General features: G+C 39.8%; 1 protein-coding gene across 5 annotated transcripts in view; it reads right to left on the minus strand.

Annotated features, from left to right (window-relative positions):
• CycJ (Cyclin J) overlaps window positions 1–18,616 on the minus strand; it is a 196,926-nt gene that overhangs the window by 65,260 nt on the left and 113,050 nt on the right. For 3 of the 5 annotated variants that reach the window (XM_067118365.1, XM_067118363.1, XM_067118366.1), the window contains exons 4-5: window positions 14,310–14,441; window positions 9,722–9,874 (exon numbers count right to left, since the gene is read on the minus strand). In XM_067118365.1, coding sequence (XP_066974466.1) covers window positions 9,722–9,874; window positions 14,310–14,441 — 285 coding nt within the window. The remainder of the gene's footprint in view (window positions 1–9,721; window positions 9,875–14,309; window positions 14,442–18,616) is intronic. The other 2 variants (XM_067118367.1, XM_067118368.1) reach the window with 1 other exon arrangement.

Below are 18,616 nucleotides of genomic sequence, written 5' to 3' on the forward strand. Positions count from 1 at the left end.
CATATATAAAACTTTATGTAACGACTATTAGAAAAACAGTGCAAGCATTACGACAAAGTGACGAAAGAATTTCTGAGATTTTCGGCCGAGTTACAATGACGCTACATAAGGAAAAAGTTTTTTTTTTATTAAAAAATTCACCATAAATCGAAACATTGTGCTAGAGACTTCCTGTTTGTTGCAATATGAAGGTAAATGATTGAATATTACTAGAATGTAAGAGTTTTAGCTTACAATTGCGTTTTTCGACCATTTCGGTTGAGTTAAAGTTGACTGAAGGTTGAAATTTTGGCACATTGTGATTTATATGAAAATATTTCAAAACTGATAAAAGCTACAACCATGAGTTATTTTTTGTTGTATTCTACATGAAATTGCGCACATTTTCATATATAAAACTTTATGTAACGACTAATATGAAATGGTGCAAACATTATGACAAAGTGACAAAAGAATTTCTGAGATTTTCGGCTGAGTTACCACGCACGGAAGTAAGGAAAAAGTTATTTTAAAAAATTCACCTAAATCAAAATATTGTGCTAGAGACTTCCAATTTGTTGCAAAATGAAGGTAAATGATTGAATATTACTCGTACTAGTTTTAGCTTACAATTGCGTTTTTTGACCATTTCGGTCAAGTTAAAGTTGACCGAAGGTTGAAATTTTGGCACTTATCGTGATTTATATGAAAATATTTCCAAACTGATAAAAGCTACAACCATGGGTTGTTTTTTGTTGTATTTTACATGAAACTGCACACATTTTCATATATAAAACTTTATGTAACGGCTAATATAAAACCATGCAAAAATTACGACAAAATGACAAAAGAATTTCTGAAATTTTCGGCAGATTTACCGCGCGGACGTAAGGTTAAAATTTTTTTCAAAAATTCACCATAAATCGAAATATTGTGCTCGAGACTTCCAATTTGTTGCAAAATGAAGGTAAATGATTGAATATTACTAGAATGTAAGAGTTTTAGCTTACAATTGTGTTTTTCGACCATTTCAGTCGAGTCAAAGTTGACATAAGGTTGAAATTTTTTGTAGTCGACGCACAGTATGTCTACTTGGCACCCGACAGACAATTTTAGTCAACGTACATTACGTCCAGTCGGCGTTTAAGTAATGGGACGAAAACACTGACTTGCATTTCCAATAAGTCGTTTGGAGAATGGAAAAGAGAGAGAGATTGTGTTTAAAAGCTAACGACGTTGCTATGGCTCTAATATCGTGAGCTCTGACTTTAAGAATAGGAAGTTGCTCTTCTTCATTCTGGGAATGTGTTTTACAAATGAGATTCCTAAGAAAGAAAGAAAGGGCATTCTTCGTAAAGGGTCGCGAAGGGTCTTTGACCGAACACCATAGGTTACTGGCAGGTCCCCTTATTTTCTCAGTCCTATGTAGGTAAAACTTCAAAGCCCGTACAGGACAAAGCACTCTCCCTTTATCTTCCGAGCCTAGCACTTCCCCTAAATTCTTGATACCAAAAGAATGAGGCCAAGGTTTTGATGGAGTGTCATTTTTTGCAAGAAATCGAAGAGTATGAGAGCAGACCACATCTCCTTGAGCGAATCCGACTCTTTTGTCAATTGCCTGTATCTCACTGATTCTTTCTCTTAGCAGTGGCTAAGGCTACCAGGAAGAGAGTCTTCTTCATAAGTTTCCTAAGAGACGTGGAATTAGGAGGTTCAAAAGCAGGGCTAGAAGAGAGCCATTTTAAGACCACATCTAGGTTCCATGATACTGGTTGCATATCCCTTGTCTTACACATATCAAATGATCTAATAAGATCGGAAATATCCTGGCTAGCACATAGTTCCAGGCCCCTATGCCAGAACACAGAGCTAAGCATGGACCTGTAACCTTTAATTGTAGATGAATACAAATCTCTGGTGGTTCTCAGATACTTTAGGAATTCGGTGATTTCCATTAAAGAAGTCTTAGAAGACAAGATGCCATTACTTCTGCACCAAGTGCGGAATATGGACCACTTATGTTGGCAGATGTTGGTCATCTGCAACTGTCCTTGAAAACCATCTAGCACCTTTGATGGAGTTGTCATAAGTGGGGTTGCTTGAGCAGATTGCATTTTTGTGGTAGAAGCCTTGGAAAGTCCTCCAACATATCCAGAAGATCCAGGAACCATTCCCTTAAAAGGCCAAAAGGAGCTATTAGTGTCATTGACACATTTGGTGTGACCAGAACTTGTTCAGGACTTCTCGTATTATCCCGAACGGTGGGAAGGCATACAGGTCTTTGTTTGACCAGTCCTACAACATGGCATACGTCACCCATGCTAAGGGGTCTTGGACTGGCGATGGCTTTGGGAGTCTCAAAGAGATCCAGGGTTGGAGTTCCCCAAAGTTTCCACAGGTCTAAGCAAACCTGTGGATCTAAAGTCCACTCCGTGGGAATGACTTGACTGTGTCTGCTCAGCTGGTCTGCCAGGACATTCAAGTCTGCCTTGGACGAATCTTGTTATTGTACTATTTTCGTCTGATTTTGGTTTGCCCAAAGCAGAAGATCCCTTGCTGCCTCGCAAAGCAAGAAAGAATGCGTTCCCCCTTGCTTGCTTATGTAGGACAAAGCTGTGGTATTGTCCGAGTGGACTGCTACTGTCGTCCTGGAAACTTCCAGGGAAAAGGCTTGCAATCTCAGGTGGACCACCTTTACAGTAAACCCCCCTTACTTGCGTTCTCACGATCTGCGGACTCACACATTCGCAGGTTTCTCTGTGGAACATATCTACCCATTATTCGCAGAAAATTCGCCCATTCTTCAAGGAATTTTTCACTAAGCAATCTTCACTAATTACAGGTAGTGCTTGAGTTACGATGATTTGACTTACGATAATTCGCTTTTTTGATGGGGTTAGCAATTAATATCGATACGACAATATTTTGAAAATACGTATTTTTAAATTTCGCGGGCGACTGGTGCAGGCAACAACGTACAATCAGGCAACGTACGGTGTACGATACGTTGGCCCGAGAGGCTAGAATAGGTACATTAATTCAATGAGCTGACCTCACTTGCTCTCGTGTCAAAAGTTAAAATAGGCCAGTGTTCGTTAGCAATTTTTGTGCGTTTGTAAATACAGGTAGTGCACGAGTGATGATAATTCGTCTTACAATAATTCGAGTTTACGATGGAGTTAGCAATTAATACTGGTACGACAATATTTAGAAAATATTTTTAAATTTCGAGCGGGCACAGGCAACAGCATACACTCCAGATGCCACAGAATCAGGCAGCAAGAGAGATCAACTTACAATAGACCAACTTCTTTTTCTCCATCTCTTTATTCCATCTTCTAGTTAAAAAGTAAGAGAATGATAAAAGTATTTTTAGTAACCTTATACTCTTGTGAAAATGCGTACAGCCATAAACAACCGATCGAGACTCTGTTGTTTTGCTAATAACCGAATCGGATAACAACTGTTTTGCATGTATTTCAACCATCGTACGGTTAAACAATTATCGTAGTTATGTTACAAATGACGTTAAGTACTGATATGTTTTTACACTACCCTTATCCGCTATGGGGAAAAGATCGGCAAGGAAATATACTGCTGCAGTAAATTTAAGCTGCAAGTTGTAGTTGAAACTGAGAAAAGAATGTTCAAGCTGCTAATGACTATAAATTATCGTGCATTGGCAACATGGATGAAACTCGACAGCAAATAAAATTGGAAAGTATTTCAAATCAAAACTACTGGGCATGAGAGAACACATTTACTGCTGTTTTCACGCCGATAAAAGATAAATACGATAAAGCTTGTAGTATGATGATGAAATCAAGAGAAAATAGCGAACGGAATCTTGATTTTATTTTTTTACACAAAACAAACGGCCAGCCGCCAATGTCATCTACTAACGGAAAAAATGGCTAAATTAATTTCACAACGAGACATTTAAGTTATATTTCGACTTAAAAACACTTAGTATAACGAAAAATATATATGTCCCTTATAAATAAAGTATCTAGAGATTCATTTACGCTAACTAGAAGCAAGAAATGCCCTCTGAACCGAGTTAAATGTGGCGAAATAAAGACCGCGTGATCGATTCCCAAACCAAAACATTTGATCGCTATGATCGGAATTTATAATGCAAAGGCAATATAAGAATATTTACGATTGGATACAGTGTAGTAAAGCATAACTTTTTAAAAGATCCATGGAAAAGATGCACATTCGTTATTTTGATGTTTGTATAATATGGTGTTATGTGAAAATAGAATACAGTATAATGTAGGCTAGGCTACCGTATATGATATACAAAAGTGCAGGCTAGGCCTTGTTTGTTATTCAATTTCTCTTAATACTTACTTATCATGTCAATCTGCACTGAACCTGCAGAATTAGCTGACACTAATAATTACCATACCATTTATGTATAAAGTATACTGTGTAGTGTAGGCTAGGCTACCATATATGTATAAATGGTACTGATTACCCTAGTGTAGGCTAGGCCATATTCGAGTTACGATTTTTTCAACAAATGATGGGTTTTTTGGAACCTAACCCCATCGTAAGTAGGGGAATACCTGTACTGTATTTTCATGAATAAATGCACTTTTTGTCATAAAACTATTAAAATACTCAGGTATATGCATTTTTACAAGGTTTTTTGTGTTTAAACTATCAAAATGGGCAGTTCTAAGTGTTTTTAGAGGGGTTTCAAGTATTCGTGGATTTTAGCTATTCGCAGGGGGGTGTGATATGCATCCCCCGCAAATATGGGGGGTTCACTGTAACTCCTTCACATTTATGTCAAACTTCTGTTGTTCCGGTGACCACTTCCCGGAGACCTCCTTGTCTCCCAGGAGAGCTCCCCAGCCTAAGTCTGATGAATTTGCATAAAAGCTGAGGTCTGGGTTCTGTATGAGAAGGGTCTTCCCTTCTAGTAACCTGTCTTTTGACTTCCACCAAAGCAGGTGCTTTTTGATTTTGGAAGTTACAGGAAACATGAACAGGTCTGGGTGATGTTTCCTGTCCAAGCTGGCTAGGGGAAAAAACTGAAGAACTCTCATATGTAACCTTCCCAGGGATATGAATTGTTCTATGGATGCTAGAGTTCTGAGGAGACTCATCCATCTGTTGGCAGTGCAGGTCTGGAGAGAGAGAAACTCGTCTACTATTCTCAGACAGGACTCCATTCTCTTGGGGGATGGAAAAGCCTGAAAAGCTAGAGAGTTCAGCATCACCCCCAAATATACTATCTCCTGAGAAGGAGCCAGCTGGGATTTCTGATGACTGATGAGTAATCCTAGATTGTTGGCTAGGCAAATGGTCTTGCAAAGGTCCTCCATGCATTGTTCCTTTGTTGGGGAGTGAAGGAGCCAATCGCCTAAGTAGAGAGTGATGCTGATGCCCCTGAGATGGAACTGCCCTGCTAGGGGAGCAAGAATGTGAGTAAAAACCTGAGGGGCCATTGATAGTCCAAAACACAGGGCTCGATACTGGAAGACTCGGTCCTGGAAAACGAATCTGACGTACTCCCTCGAATCTGGTTGTATAGGGACGTGAAAGTACGCATCTTGTACATCTATTGAGACCATCCAATCTCTTTGAAGAATGGAGTCAAGAATGTCTTCCAGCACACTTACATCAAGGACCGGTCTCCATCCTCCCGAGGATTTGGGGAGTATGAATAGGCAATTGCAGAATCCCTCTGAGCCCACATCTACAACCATCTCTACTGCCTTCTTGGTGAGAAGGGCAGAAACTTCCTCCGAGAGGGCCGAAAACCTCTCTGAGCCTATGGAGTAGGCAGTCAAGACGATGGGCTTCTTGACTAATGGAGGTTTTTCCCTGAATGGGATAGCATAACCCTCCTTGAGGACTTGTACAATCCATTGTTCCGCTCCCATCTTGCTCCGCTTTTCCTAGAATAGATGGAGTCTTGCACCCACTGGAGTACAGAGGACTTGCTCTTCATTTTCTTGATGAGGCTCTTGATGCGGACTTCTTAATGGCTTGCAATGTAAAACAAACATTTGAATGTGGTTTGGATGATCTTGGTCTCCCGCCATGAAAGGGATGAGGCTGCAGAGGAGAGGCTGACTTCCCACTAAAAGATGGAAGATCCTTTGGAGGCCCCGAGGACTGTGACAGACGGTCCTGGGTAGATTTCTTGTGTAGAATCAATTAAGTCAGAGAAGTCCCCCTGGGAGGCGGCGGCAGCTCCCAAGGAAGCAGTTTCCCAGTGGCATAAGAAGAATATCTTCTATGCAAAAGACGTGCATGAGAAAAACTAAAGGAGGCCTTTTCTTGCTCTCTTGACCGAGAGCCGAGCATCTACTTCATGAGCGCTTTCCTAGTGGAAGTAGAGAGCACCATCTTGGGCAACCTGGAGTGTTCAACAGGCTGATTACTCAACAAGAAAATGGATGCTGGAGAAGATGGGGCCGCAGGCGAGAAAAAGGCAGGAAAACTTCGTAGAAAAAAATGAAGGAGTGCTGCATCAGCTGAAGGAGCAGAACCCTCTTCCATATCCTTATTTGACTCCTCTTCATCGGACGATACTGGAGAAAGAGACTCGTCTGCAGCTGGCTTAGCAGCAAAAGGAGGCTTTTTCAAAAAACCTACAATATCATCCAATCGCTGTTGAATGGGGGCTAATGCTGGATCCATAATAGATGAAGTAAAAATCTGAAGTCTGGGGGTTGTACTGGGCACTCAGAGATCTCTGAACGTATGGGCTCTACTGGGCGCTGGGAAGTCACTGGGCAGTCTGGAGTTATAGACACATCAGGCACTAACGTTCTGTTTCACCTGTCAATGCTGCAGTGTCTGAGCACTAACGGGTGCTCAGACACTGCAGCATTGACAGGTGAAACAGAACGGTTGCGTCTATGCACCGAAAATGAGTGCTTAGACGCCAACACACGATCTTTCACATCCAGACACATGGGAGAAAAACGTTCGGGACTGTCCTGAAAACTGCATGAAGACTTGAGCGCTGCAGTGCGAGACTTCTTAGTAGGCACCTGAGGGGTGAGGGATATGTCCACTGATGACCTTTTCAATGGCCTGGATTTATCACTAGAGCACCACTGGTGCCTGATTTCAGGGCTAGACGGCTCTGAACTCATCTAAAGACAATGCACCTCCGAAAAGACACCTTTCCAACGGCTGTCTGTCATGCAATGGGGCTGATCTTGAAAATCCAAGGTCTTTTTAAGAAAAAACCTATCACTAAATAACTGCCAAAAGGCTACCAAGTAAATATACTTCACCAAATTGATCCCAATCAACATCAGTAATGAATTCCAAATTTCTTCGTCATTAGCCAGCAGAAACAAATTGAGGTTCTTTTCTAAGTTGTTCCTATCTTTCCCGAAAGTGGGCAGGACTAGCTACCTACACCAAAACAAAAGAACAGCTACTGCGAATTTTCAAATTTTCACTACCATACTAGTTGGAAACTATAGCTATGTAATTACTTGGTAAGTTACTTATATAAAACATCATCTTCACCGACGAGAACACAGAATGCCGAGAAAAGTCAATGAGGCCAGAGAAGTCCCCTTGGAAGGAGGCAGCAACTCCCAAAGGAGCTTCCCCAGTGATGTACGATAAATACCTTCTACGAATAAAGTGAAAGGGAGGAAAGGCTAAAGATGCTTTTCCTTGCTACCTTTTAGCCATAAGCCAATCTCCCATCTTGAGAGACTTCTTGGAGGATGAAGAAAACACCATCTTGGGGAGTCTAGTTCTGTCATCCAGTTGACCCCTCATCAAAAAGGTAGAGGCAGGCAAGCCCAGAGCAGCTGAGGCGAAAAAAAGTAGGGAAATTCACCAACAGATACTGTAGAAGAGCTGCATAGAAAGGAAGAGGAGCAGGTTCTTGATTGGCCTCTTCCTCTTCTGAGGAGACTGGGGACAGGAAAGCATCATGAGAAGTCTTGGGAGTGGAGGGAGCTTTCTTCAACAAGCTCATGATTTCAACTAACTGTCACTTAATAGGAGCCAACGACGGTTCATCTTGATCTAAAGGCAACAGAGACCATGGTCTATGAGCAGATTGAAGAGAAGAAACATGTCTGAAAGTGGGCGCTTGGCGCTCAGAGGTGGGTGTCGGATACTGAAGAGTTGGCGCCGGGCACTCAGCAAGTGGTGTCGTGCACTCAGGAAGATGAGCCAGATGTTTGGTCACTGATGTTGGGAGCCATGAGTGGATGCTGGGCACTTGGGAGCCAGGTGAGGGCACTTTGGTGAGCACGAAGGCCTCTGGACTGTCCCATACGGACAAAAGAAACTGCTGGACCAGGGCAGGGACAAAAGTGTCCACTGCGTAACTAACTGGAAGTGAATCCGAACAGTGACCCACGAGCTGAAGAGCGCTTAAACGGAGGTGAAGAATCTAGGTATTGTTTCCAATGCCTCTTGTCTGTGCTGTAATAGTTGGAACTGGAAGACAACTGATGCACCTCCAAAGAGATCCTTTCCAACAGCCATCTTTCGATACCTGGGATTGTGCAACAGGCTTGAATGATGGGGTGGCTACCTGTGGGCAAACACCATCAGCCTCCCTTGGACTTCCGGTATGTCTTCTCCTAGGTTCAGGGGAATATGACAGGGACCTTTGTCTAGGAAAACCGACGAAACGGGTAGCCATCTCCTCCACTTGCACAACACTGTCATTCATCTCTTTTTGGGTGAACACTCTGCCCATAATCACTTTCAGTGACGTCCCCAATTCTGCCACTGTACTAACTAGAAGATATATCTTCTTATTGAACCTAGATTTGAGACTGGCAATGGTATTAGGGTTGGAAGCAAGGGAGCCAGACACGGGAGTAGGTGGATGAATAGTAGGAGGGCTAGTATTAGTAGAAAAAGCAGGAATAGGAGTAGAAAGAAGACAGGACTAGGTACTAAACTAGGTTTAGGAGTAGTTTCTAGGCTAAGTGACGGCTCTCGGCTCTAAAAGCCGCCTTCCTCTTCTTATCCCTCTCTAATTTACCCAGCAACGGTTTACGCACTTTCCACTGTTTCTCATACCAAGAAAAACATTCATTGGAAGTTTTCTCCTTATTACATTCTTGCACCTTACATTTACTGCATACTGATTGAGGATCATAGCAAGATTTTTAACCTAGTTTTACACCCTTCGCTGCAATAGCGAAAACTAGAAGTGCTAGAATCAGACATAATTCTGCCAAAAAACTAGGTTCAGACATAATTCTGCTAAAAAACTAGGTAACTAATCAAAAGCAGCTAATATGCTGACAAACATTTGTTGGCTACCAAAACAAGGCAATTGTATTTCACCAAAAGACAACTGAAAACCATGAAAAAGCTGCTGCAATGACACCGATGTGTATGAGGAGCCGGCAAAAACAAAATTGAGCTTACCTGCCGGTTGTTTTCCCTGGTGCTCCAATAGTGGGCGGGGCCTGTCACCTACTTACAAAGCACTACCATAAATTTTTAAAAGGCTGTCGAGTGAGTAGAAACGCTAGCTATGTAATTACTTGGCAAGTTATTTATATGAAATTTACTATTTATTTTTTAGTGCATTTTAATAAAAGCGTGCTTTTAATTAAAAAAAAAAAATTTTAACTTTTCAGCACATTTATAAAAATTCAAGCAATAACCACTCTGAATTAAACTGGCTCAATTAAATGCCCAGTAACAACTGGAATACCTAATACCTAATATTAACAAGAACGTTAAGCAAAAAATCAAACAGTACAACACACTCTACCTTGCAATGTAATATCAAGGAAATCCATTGTTGCTTTCCATAAGATTTTTATTGCTTGTGATGGAACAGTGATGTTAACACCATTCATAGTATCTCCTGTAGTTATCCCCTGCATCAAATAAAACTCAGCAAAATGAGCAGCAGTTACTGTACCTGCAATGAAATTTCATGAACAGTTTACCATTGGTGCTATAAACAACTAAAATTCATAAAAAACTCATCACATGCATAAATACGTTCAAAAGTTAGGTTAAATATATAAAAGCCTACCATTAAAAGGCTACCAAGACTCTTGGCCTCTTGATCAGAGAGCAACTGCCTAGACCTGACTCCTTTTCCTAAAATTCTCTTGTCAACTCATCTTCTCGAACGTTCCCTTCTATTCAACAGACTATTTTACATCTTGATTCCACCACCATGTCTCTTTCTCTGTAACCCTTCCCTCATGTAACCCAGCATAGTATTTCTGTGGCCTTTTGTATGTTTTCTTTCAGAGGTTTAAACTGACTATTCTTTGATGCTACATTTGCCAACACTTTCTAACTTCATTTTCCAGTCTCTATGTCTTTATTCTTATGACAGCCTTTTTAAAATCTTCTTTCTATCCCTCACAATTACATCAGATAGCAGCAACCTGTACAGTGTTTTAGTATGCCTAACTCAGTAAAACTGCAACTCTTTTCATCAAACAAGTCTGTAATTTTCCGAATAGATACCGATGTGAGACATGCATGGCCACCTGAAAACTGACAGCACTGGTTCTGAAGATGTAATATACCTAATGTAACATCCTCAAAACTAGGTCTGTCCCATTTGATTGTACCATGTAAAATCAGCAATGGAAAGTTGCAGGGTTACAAGCCTAATATTGTTATGGAACACTCCCAGGACTGAGTATCACAGAATGGGACAGCAGATAACCAAGGCAAGTTTATGACTTACAGGCTGCCACAATGGATAAATGAAAAATTAAGGCGATGAGATTGAAACTACATAACTAGAAACTTCCGCCCAAATTTAGGGACAAGGCCCACAGCTACCATAGGACTCAATAAATGAGTTTAGCCACCTATGGGTCTCATCTTTATGATAAAAGCTTGTGAACATTGTCTGGCATCTCCATGTGCCTGCCATCATAACTGTGTCAATATAAAAGATACACGTATTATCCTACTTACAATGGGGTTAGGTTCCAAAAACCCCATCGTTTGTTGGAGAAAAAGTATACCTTAGTTTAACCAGACCACTGAGCTGATTAACAGCTCTCCAGGGGCTGGCCCGAAGGATTAGACTTATTTTACGTGGCTAAGAACCAATTGCTTACCTAGCAATGGGACCTACAGCTTATTGTGGAATCCGAACCACATTATAGCGAGAAATGAATTTCTACCACCAGAAATAAATTCCTCTAATTCTTCATTGGCCGGTCGGAGAATCGAACGCGGGGCCAGCAGAGTGCTAGCAAAGAACGGTACCCACCCGTCCAACGAGGAACTATCGTTTGTTGGACAAAATGTATCTCAAATATAGCCTAGCCTACACTAGGGTATTCAGTACCATCTGTGCATAGATGGTAGCCTAGCCTACGCTATAAAGTATACTCTATACATAGGAGGTTCAAGCAGATTGACTTATGATAATTCCATGCAAAGAGAAATTAAATAACAAACAAATATTAGCTGAGCCTACACTGTGGTATATCCTATATACTGTATATACGGTACCTAGCCTACAGTATACTGTAGTCTATATTCACATGTTAATATTGTATTAAACAAACATCAACATAACGAATATGCATCTTTTCCATGGATCTTTTCAAAAGTTATGCTTTACTTCACTGTATCTAATAATTTTGTCTATATTCTCATATTGCTTTTGTATTATAAATTGAGATCATAGTGATCAGTGTTTTGGTTTGGAAATTGATTACAAGGTAAGTTTATTTTGCCATATTTAACTCAGTTCAGAGCACTTTTCTTGCTTCTAGTTAGCGTAAATGAGTGTCTCGATACTTTATTTCTATGGGGAAAGGTTATCTTTCCTTATACGGAGTGTTTTTGAGTTGAAATATAACTTAAATACGTCTCTTTGCGAAATTAGTTTAGCTATTTTTTTTGTTAGTGGATGATGTTGGCCGTTGGGGGCAGGCTTGTTTTGTGTAAAAAAATCAAGATTCCGTTCGTTATTTTCATTTGATTTCATCATGATACAAGCTTTACGTATTTACCTTTTATCAGCATGAAAACAGCAGTAATATGTGTCCTTTCATGCCCAGTAGTTTTGATTAAAATACTTTTCAATCCAATTTTATCTATGATCAAGTTTCATCCATGTTGCCGATGCACGATAATTTATAGTCATTAGCAGCTTGAACATTGTTTTCTCACCTTCAGCTACAACTTGCAACTTAAATTTAGCAGTATATTTCCTTGCCGATCATTTCTCCATAGCCAATAAGGGTATAATGTAAAAATATATCATTCCTAGTCTACTTAACGTCATTTTTAACATGACTACAGTAATTGTTTACTACCGTATGATGGTTGAAATACAAGCAAAACAGCTGTTGTTATCTGATTCGGTTGTTATTAGCAAACAGCAGTTTTTCTTTTGGTTGCTTATGGCTGTACACATTTACACAAGGGTATAATGTTACTAACAATACTTTTATCATTCTCTTTTACTTTTTGAACCAGACGATGGGATAAAGATATACAGGAAAGAAGTTGGTCTATTGTAAACTGGTCTCTCTCGCTGCCTGATTGTACGCTGCTGTCTGCACCTGCGTGAAATTTAAAAATATTTTCTAAACATTGTCGTATCGGTATTAATTGCTAACCCCACCGTAAAACTGAATTATAGTAAGGCAAATTATCGTAACTCAAGCACTACCTGTACCAAATTTTCAAGTAATTTGTATAAGAACTGTAGCTTTCATAAATGGAGTATTCCTGCTTATCTAGTGCTTTGGCTGTCCTGAAAAAAGAAAAAAAAAGGCCCACCTCGGCCGTTGTTTCCAGCCATACTTGCAACAGGTTGTTTTTGAGTGTGATGAAATGCATTGTGCTAACTTTCTTTGAGTATTTTCACCTTATGTATTTACCTGAATTCTGTGTTTTTGTGAAGCCTTTTCTGTTGGTGGTGATGCCATGAGTAGCCTTGCACATAGTTCCTGAGAGTTTTTTGTGGGGCTTTGTATATGTGTTCTGTGTTCTTTGTTCACTGTGTGCATGTGTGTGTACCATATGTTTTCCCCCTTAGTTGTTGAGACAGCTACTGTGGAAATGAAGCCTGAATTTCTGGGGTTGTTCGGGAAAAGAGAAGGCTTGAAACAACTTTATGTGTCCAGTGACAGTAGATCCATATTCAGTGTGCATTCCCTGCCGAGGAAAAGAATGCTCATGAGGTTCTACCTGTGCAAATTGTGGAGGTTGGCTGACCCTCAGTGGAGCTTCTACAAAAAAATGCTGAAGGAAACAGAAGCGAAATGCTTCGTCAAAAGGGGCTATCCTTGAGTCGTCCTTCTTCTCCCTCCTTTGATGAGCTTGAATACTCCATTTATGAAAGCAATGATTGCTATCCCTGTATGAACAAATAGCTTTTAAAATATTTTGAAAGTTTTGATCTACTAGACAAGTATCAAAATAGTGTTAGTGACAGGAATATGGGCCAAGATGGCTTGGGTATGTGATGACAAGGGATGAAGAACAGTTGGTCAAAATATTAGTAGGAAAGCCCAAGAAAAATGGCATAGGTGAACACTTTTACAAGACAGGAATTCAGGCAGGAAATGCCCAACAGAGAAGAGAGTGGAGAGACTTCACTTCACATTTAATTATACAAGTGAAAAGTCCAAATAATAATACCATTCATAACGATGATGATGTAGTTACAGTACATGTTTAGTTGTATTGCATCATGTGTTACATATTTATTTTGAATTGGAACTTTCTCACTTTCATTTTGTGTTTATCATTTTGTTCTCCAATATATTACACACTCCTTTGGTTTTAATAACTTTTTGGTTTACTCATCCTGGTTTTCTTACTGGATTAAAATTCTGTACATTGTAGACTGCAAAGTTATTACATGTATTTACTGTACTTTGACAAATTTTGGTACTCTAGTGGTTTAGGCACACAATGTCCACATTCTCTTCTTTGTCCAAATGTTATAAGTTTTGCCCACTAAGCATTACTGTACTTTCTATCATCTTGGAATATTCTGTATTCACACATTCTCAATTTTTCCTTTTTGTAGGAAATCTAGAGCAGTATTTTTGTTAATTTCTACTCATTTGTATTTGGGTAATAGTACAACCTCCTGTACCTACCACCTTCCACAAGTCTAATCTTACAAAGGGCACACTGCAAATCCCAACTACTGTGATGTAAATGAAAAAACCTGTAATGTCTATAAGGTTTCTCCAAAAAGCCTTTAAATCTGTAATAAGGTACACCCTGGTAATGGATTCCCCAAATAGTTAAAGCCACTTCCAGACATGTTAGGAAAGTAACACAATAGGTTTATGAATTAACAGACATCTATACCTAGTAAGGCGATGTAATTTTATATATACACATACCTACATTCCAGTTGTAAAAATTTAACATAAATGCTTCCATTGAATTGAATATTGTCACAGTGTATTTACTTTTCACAAAAGCATTAAGCTCTGGAATCCTTGGTACATTGGTGTCCCTCTCCTCAAATTTTGCTGCAAAAATAAAAGGCGTAAGATTATGCAATCAGAATTCATCTACTAAATTACCGCTGAAAACAAAGATTCTGGCAACCATTCCTTAATACTTCATTTTATTATTTTTGAATTACAGATAGCCATAATCCTACTCTTAAGTTTAATCTTCTTTATCTTGTTTATTATTTTACAAACCCTGCCATACTTCAACTACAGAATAATGGAAATATTAGTAATTATAAAATAGGTAACAATCTGTATTCCCAAGAGAAGTACAGTGCTACCCCATTTTTTCAAGCTTCATTTTGTTGCAGATTTTTGTGGAACATATCTTTCACCTTCCAGCGGGAACTTTCACCAATTCGCAAATTTTTTCTATAGACCATATCTGAAAATATCACTAATTTGCTTTTTTCAAAGAGCAACACTATCTATTCACTAATTACTGTATTTTTTCAAATTTTGTTCATGACTAAATACAGATTTTTATGATAAAAATGAAATTTTTATGATAAAATAGTTTTACATATACTTACCAGGTAATTACATAGCTAATTATTCTACCTCACACTGCAACTTTTTTTTTTAATTTTGTGGTAGCATCTTTTAACTGTTTTACCTAGGTGACAGCCCAGCCCTCTACTGGGAACAATTCATTTATGCCCTCATATCCATGAGAGGGGAGGAGAGAGGCCTCTAATATAGTGGAGCGGGATAATGGGAAAAAAGTGCAAGTGGTGATACAAGCAACAGATTTGCTTATGAGAACTCTTATTATCCCCATAAATCAAAATCAACTCCGGCCACCTCAATATTTGGCTATTTCCAAGATGGCTGACACTTTTCCAAAATGGTGGCAAATTTGCTGTATATTTCAAATATTTTCATTTCATAAGCCTATAAAAGTTGCATACTGTCCATACAATGATTGAGAATTTGTATTTTGGCATTCTTATTGTCATGAAGAGATAAAGTGAACCCATCTTTCCAATATGACCACCATATGAACACCATATTTCCAAAATGGCCGCCAAAAATAAAAAAGTATGTATCTCCCGAGAGAAACCAATATGTTTTGTGTATCAATTAGTTTTAGCAAGTGCAGCTGCAGAGAGCTGTGCAGCTAAGTCCAGACTTGTAGCACTTGCACCTGCCATGGTATTCCTTTTTGCAGCCACACTTAGTTCTTGGCAAGATTTTGCTACTATTGGCAAATCTGTCCAATACAGAAACCAGGTGCTATCAATCTGTTGCCATCCCCAGTATCTTGGACTGGGCAAAACTGGATGACATAATAAAGACTGGCACCAAATGTGACCTTCTTGAAAGGCAGCTCTCTTGCAATGCTCTCTAAGAGCAACCCTTGTAAGGGGAATGCAATCATAAGTTCTTTGCTTTCTTGCAAAGAGATCAAGTCTAGCCTCATTTACATTTTTATGCGAACTGCTTCTGTCGTACATTAGCACCACCAACTCTTAAAAAATTTGCAGGTCTTCATCTTCTACACCTGCTGGTGTTGAACTTAAGTTTGGTGAAGGTGGGTGTGGCACGCTGAAACACAGTCCATGTTTGCCATGCAGACTTCTTCCCCTTTCCATGAAAGGCAGACACCGTGTCACATCCGCTAAATGCATGGAAAAAGGGAAGGGCTGAGGCTTTTGGTCCCATGGCTGCTGCAATTTCATGGATAGGTATCCACCTAATGTCTTTTTCTCTACCAAATTTAATCCATAATTTGTCCAAACCAGTTTTTTTCTATACTAGATAATGCTATGATGACAACGCCAATGTCTGTACTACATATGATTGCACTTGAGATATCTTCATGCTTTGCAGCATATGCAGCATGTAAAAGGACTCTAGTATCTGCCTCTTTGTGAGTGCAGCCTTGTAGGTCAGCAGTGTCTTGTTCAGCTTTGCTACAAAATGCAGCATCCCCTTTAGTGACAATTATGCATGATGTATCATCTGCTTGAGATGAAATGATTGTGTCCGCCAAATATGCAAATAGTTCGTTTTGTTGTGGTCATTCCTGAGGAAGCTGGCCCAATTGCCAGTAGTTTTCGCTGTGCTAATTACTCTCCGGCGAACTCCTTTGTCTCTTTTTTGTCTTGTTTGTGCTTTCATACTGTCTGTCCTATACACATCAAATAGCCTCTTTTTTGTCTTGTTTGTGCTTTCATACTGTCTGTCCTATACACATCAAATACAATGTGTTTGCTTGTACTTCTGTATGTGCTTCTTAATTTTGGATAGGACTTCTTCTTTAGCATAAGACTCAAAAGTAGACCCCTTGGTTGGTCTTAGGGCATTTATAAGAGCTGCACCATCCATTATGATAACATCAGGGGTAGGCTCTTTATCAGGGATGTCTGATGTATGCTGTTCTAGTAGAGGCAGCAGCTGTGTCTTGGTGCCTTAATGCATCTGTCCATTCTGTGCCAGTGATGGTGGGCAATTTTGATTTTCATGTTGAAAGAATTCATTTAAAACACACTGTCTGTTCTGGCATGATATGAAGAGGCGTGAGAATAGATTACAATCATCCTTTATGGTTTGCAGTGACTGTTTGCCCTTGGATTCTATAGTAGACACCTTGCGACTGAACAATGGAATTTTGTTCTTGTGAACTGGTTCACAGAATTTGCTGGGTGTCTTGAGCCTCTCAATAAAGCCTGTGAATTGTGTCTGTTCAAGGCCCTTCATAGATCTCAAGGATTCACTAACTTTGCTGCTCATAATTTCATGACTGTCTAGCACAATCAGATCCACTGAATCTTCCTCAAAAGGGTTGCCCATTTCTTTGATTACTTTTGCCAGATTTTCAACCATTTCAAGAAACCTTTTCTGCACAGTTTCAGTTTCATCATGATACTTACCCTTAGATTTTGGATCAGCATCACTTCTAGTCCCAAACTCAACGACCAGGCGGCTTACTTCAGGACTAGTCACTGTCCACCTTCTAAGAGCATCTTCATCTTCAAATAGGCCAACAGCTCCTCCATCTCCTTTCACATGAGCATTATTCTGCTCGTGCTTGGTCTATAGCCATTGAGGAAAAAGGCCATGTGGTTTTGTGGACAATGAAATTTCCCTTTGTGAATTCATCAAATGTGTCATTTTGGAGAGCCTCCATGTCCCTCAAATGAATTGAAAGCCACCTGGCATAATGTACATGGTCCAGGGCAAAGAAGAAAGGAATGAGTTTCTGCAGCACATCTTTGTACAATTGGAAATTAGACTCTTGGTATGACCTGATGAAAACAAACACTAGAAGTTCTAGCTGAAGCACAAGATTCCAAAAGTAGAATTGGGGACACACTGATTCTCGTTTTCTGATCCAGCTTTCACAGCTTAGCTCAATTTCTTCTTCTGCTTCCTGGATATTTGCCATATAAGAAGCTTTGCGCAGCTGATATAAACTGCAAACTGTCACCTGGTGGGCTAGACATGTCTTCTTCAAATGTGAAGCAGAAATAAACGAATCTGCTGTTCCAGGAGTAGCTATTTCTCCTTCTGCACTGTCTTTCAAGAGATCACCCAGAATTTTGAATGCTGCCATTTCTATACGCAGCCCTCCAAACATAGTAACCATATCACCATACTGCACTGGCCAATCCCATTGGATTTGCTTAGCAACTGCAGATAGTGGCTGATCAACTGCTAGAACTGGGGTTTGGCCAGGATGGAGAAACTGTCGTTGCTCTTGCCATATCCATGGCATGTTTTATCATTGCAACTGAATGAGCTGCCTCTTGAAAAAGAGGCAACATTGATGACAAGCTTATTTCAACTGGGGCCTGTCGTTCTGAGAAGTGTGATGTGCTGCCCAAGACATGGACACAGCAATTTCATTCCTGTCCGATAGACTGACTTTCTCATTCATACTCAAGAGAAAGATGCTTTGAAAGCACAACCTGTTGGTGTCCTGCACTTCCACTGGATGAAGGGAGGGGATTCTCATGTTTAAAGTGACCAGGAGGTACATTTGTGTAATATTCAGGAAGAGAAGGTACTTTTTTTTTTTTACTTTGTTCCACTTTGGATGATTTGGGCCAACTTTCTATCCTCACCCTTTTCATCAGTGCTCAGATGCTGAAACAAAGAGATGCCTGTCCCATGGAAGGATGTTTGTGCAGTTGTGGCACTTGGATTATGGTCCAGATTGTCAACAGCACAAGTTGTAAAGAGCC

Source organism: Macrobrachium rosenbergii, chromosome 16 (assembly GCF_040412425.1).
Source record: "Macrobrachium rosenbergii isolate ZJJX-2024 chromosome 16, ASM4041242v1, whole genome shotgun sequence".
NCBI classification, from domain to species: Eukaryota; Metazoa; Arthropoda; class Malacostraca; order Decapoda; family Palaemonidae; genus Macrobrachium; species Macrobrachium rosenbergii.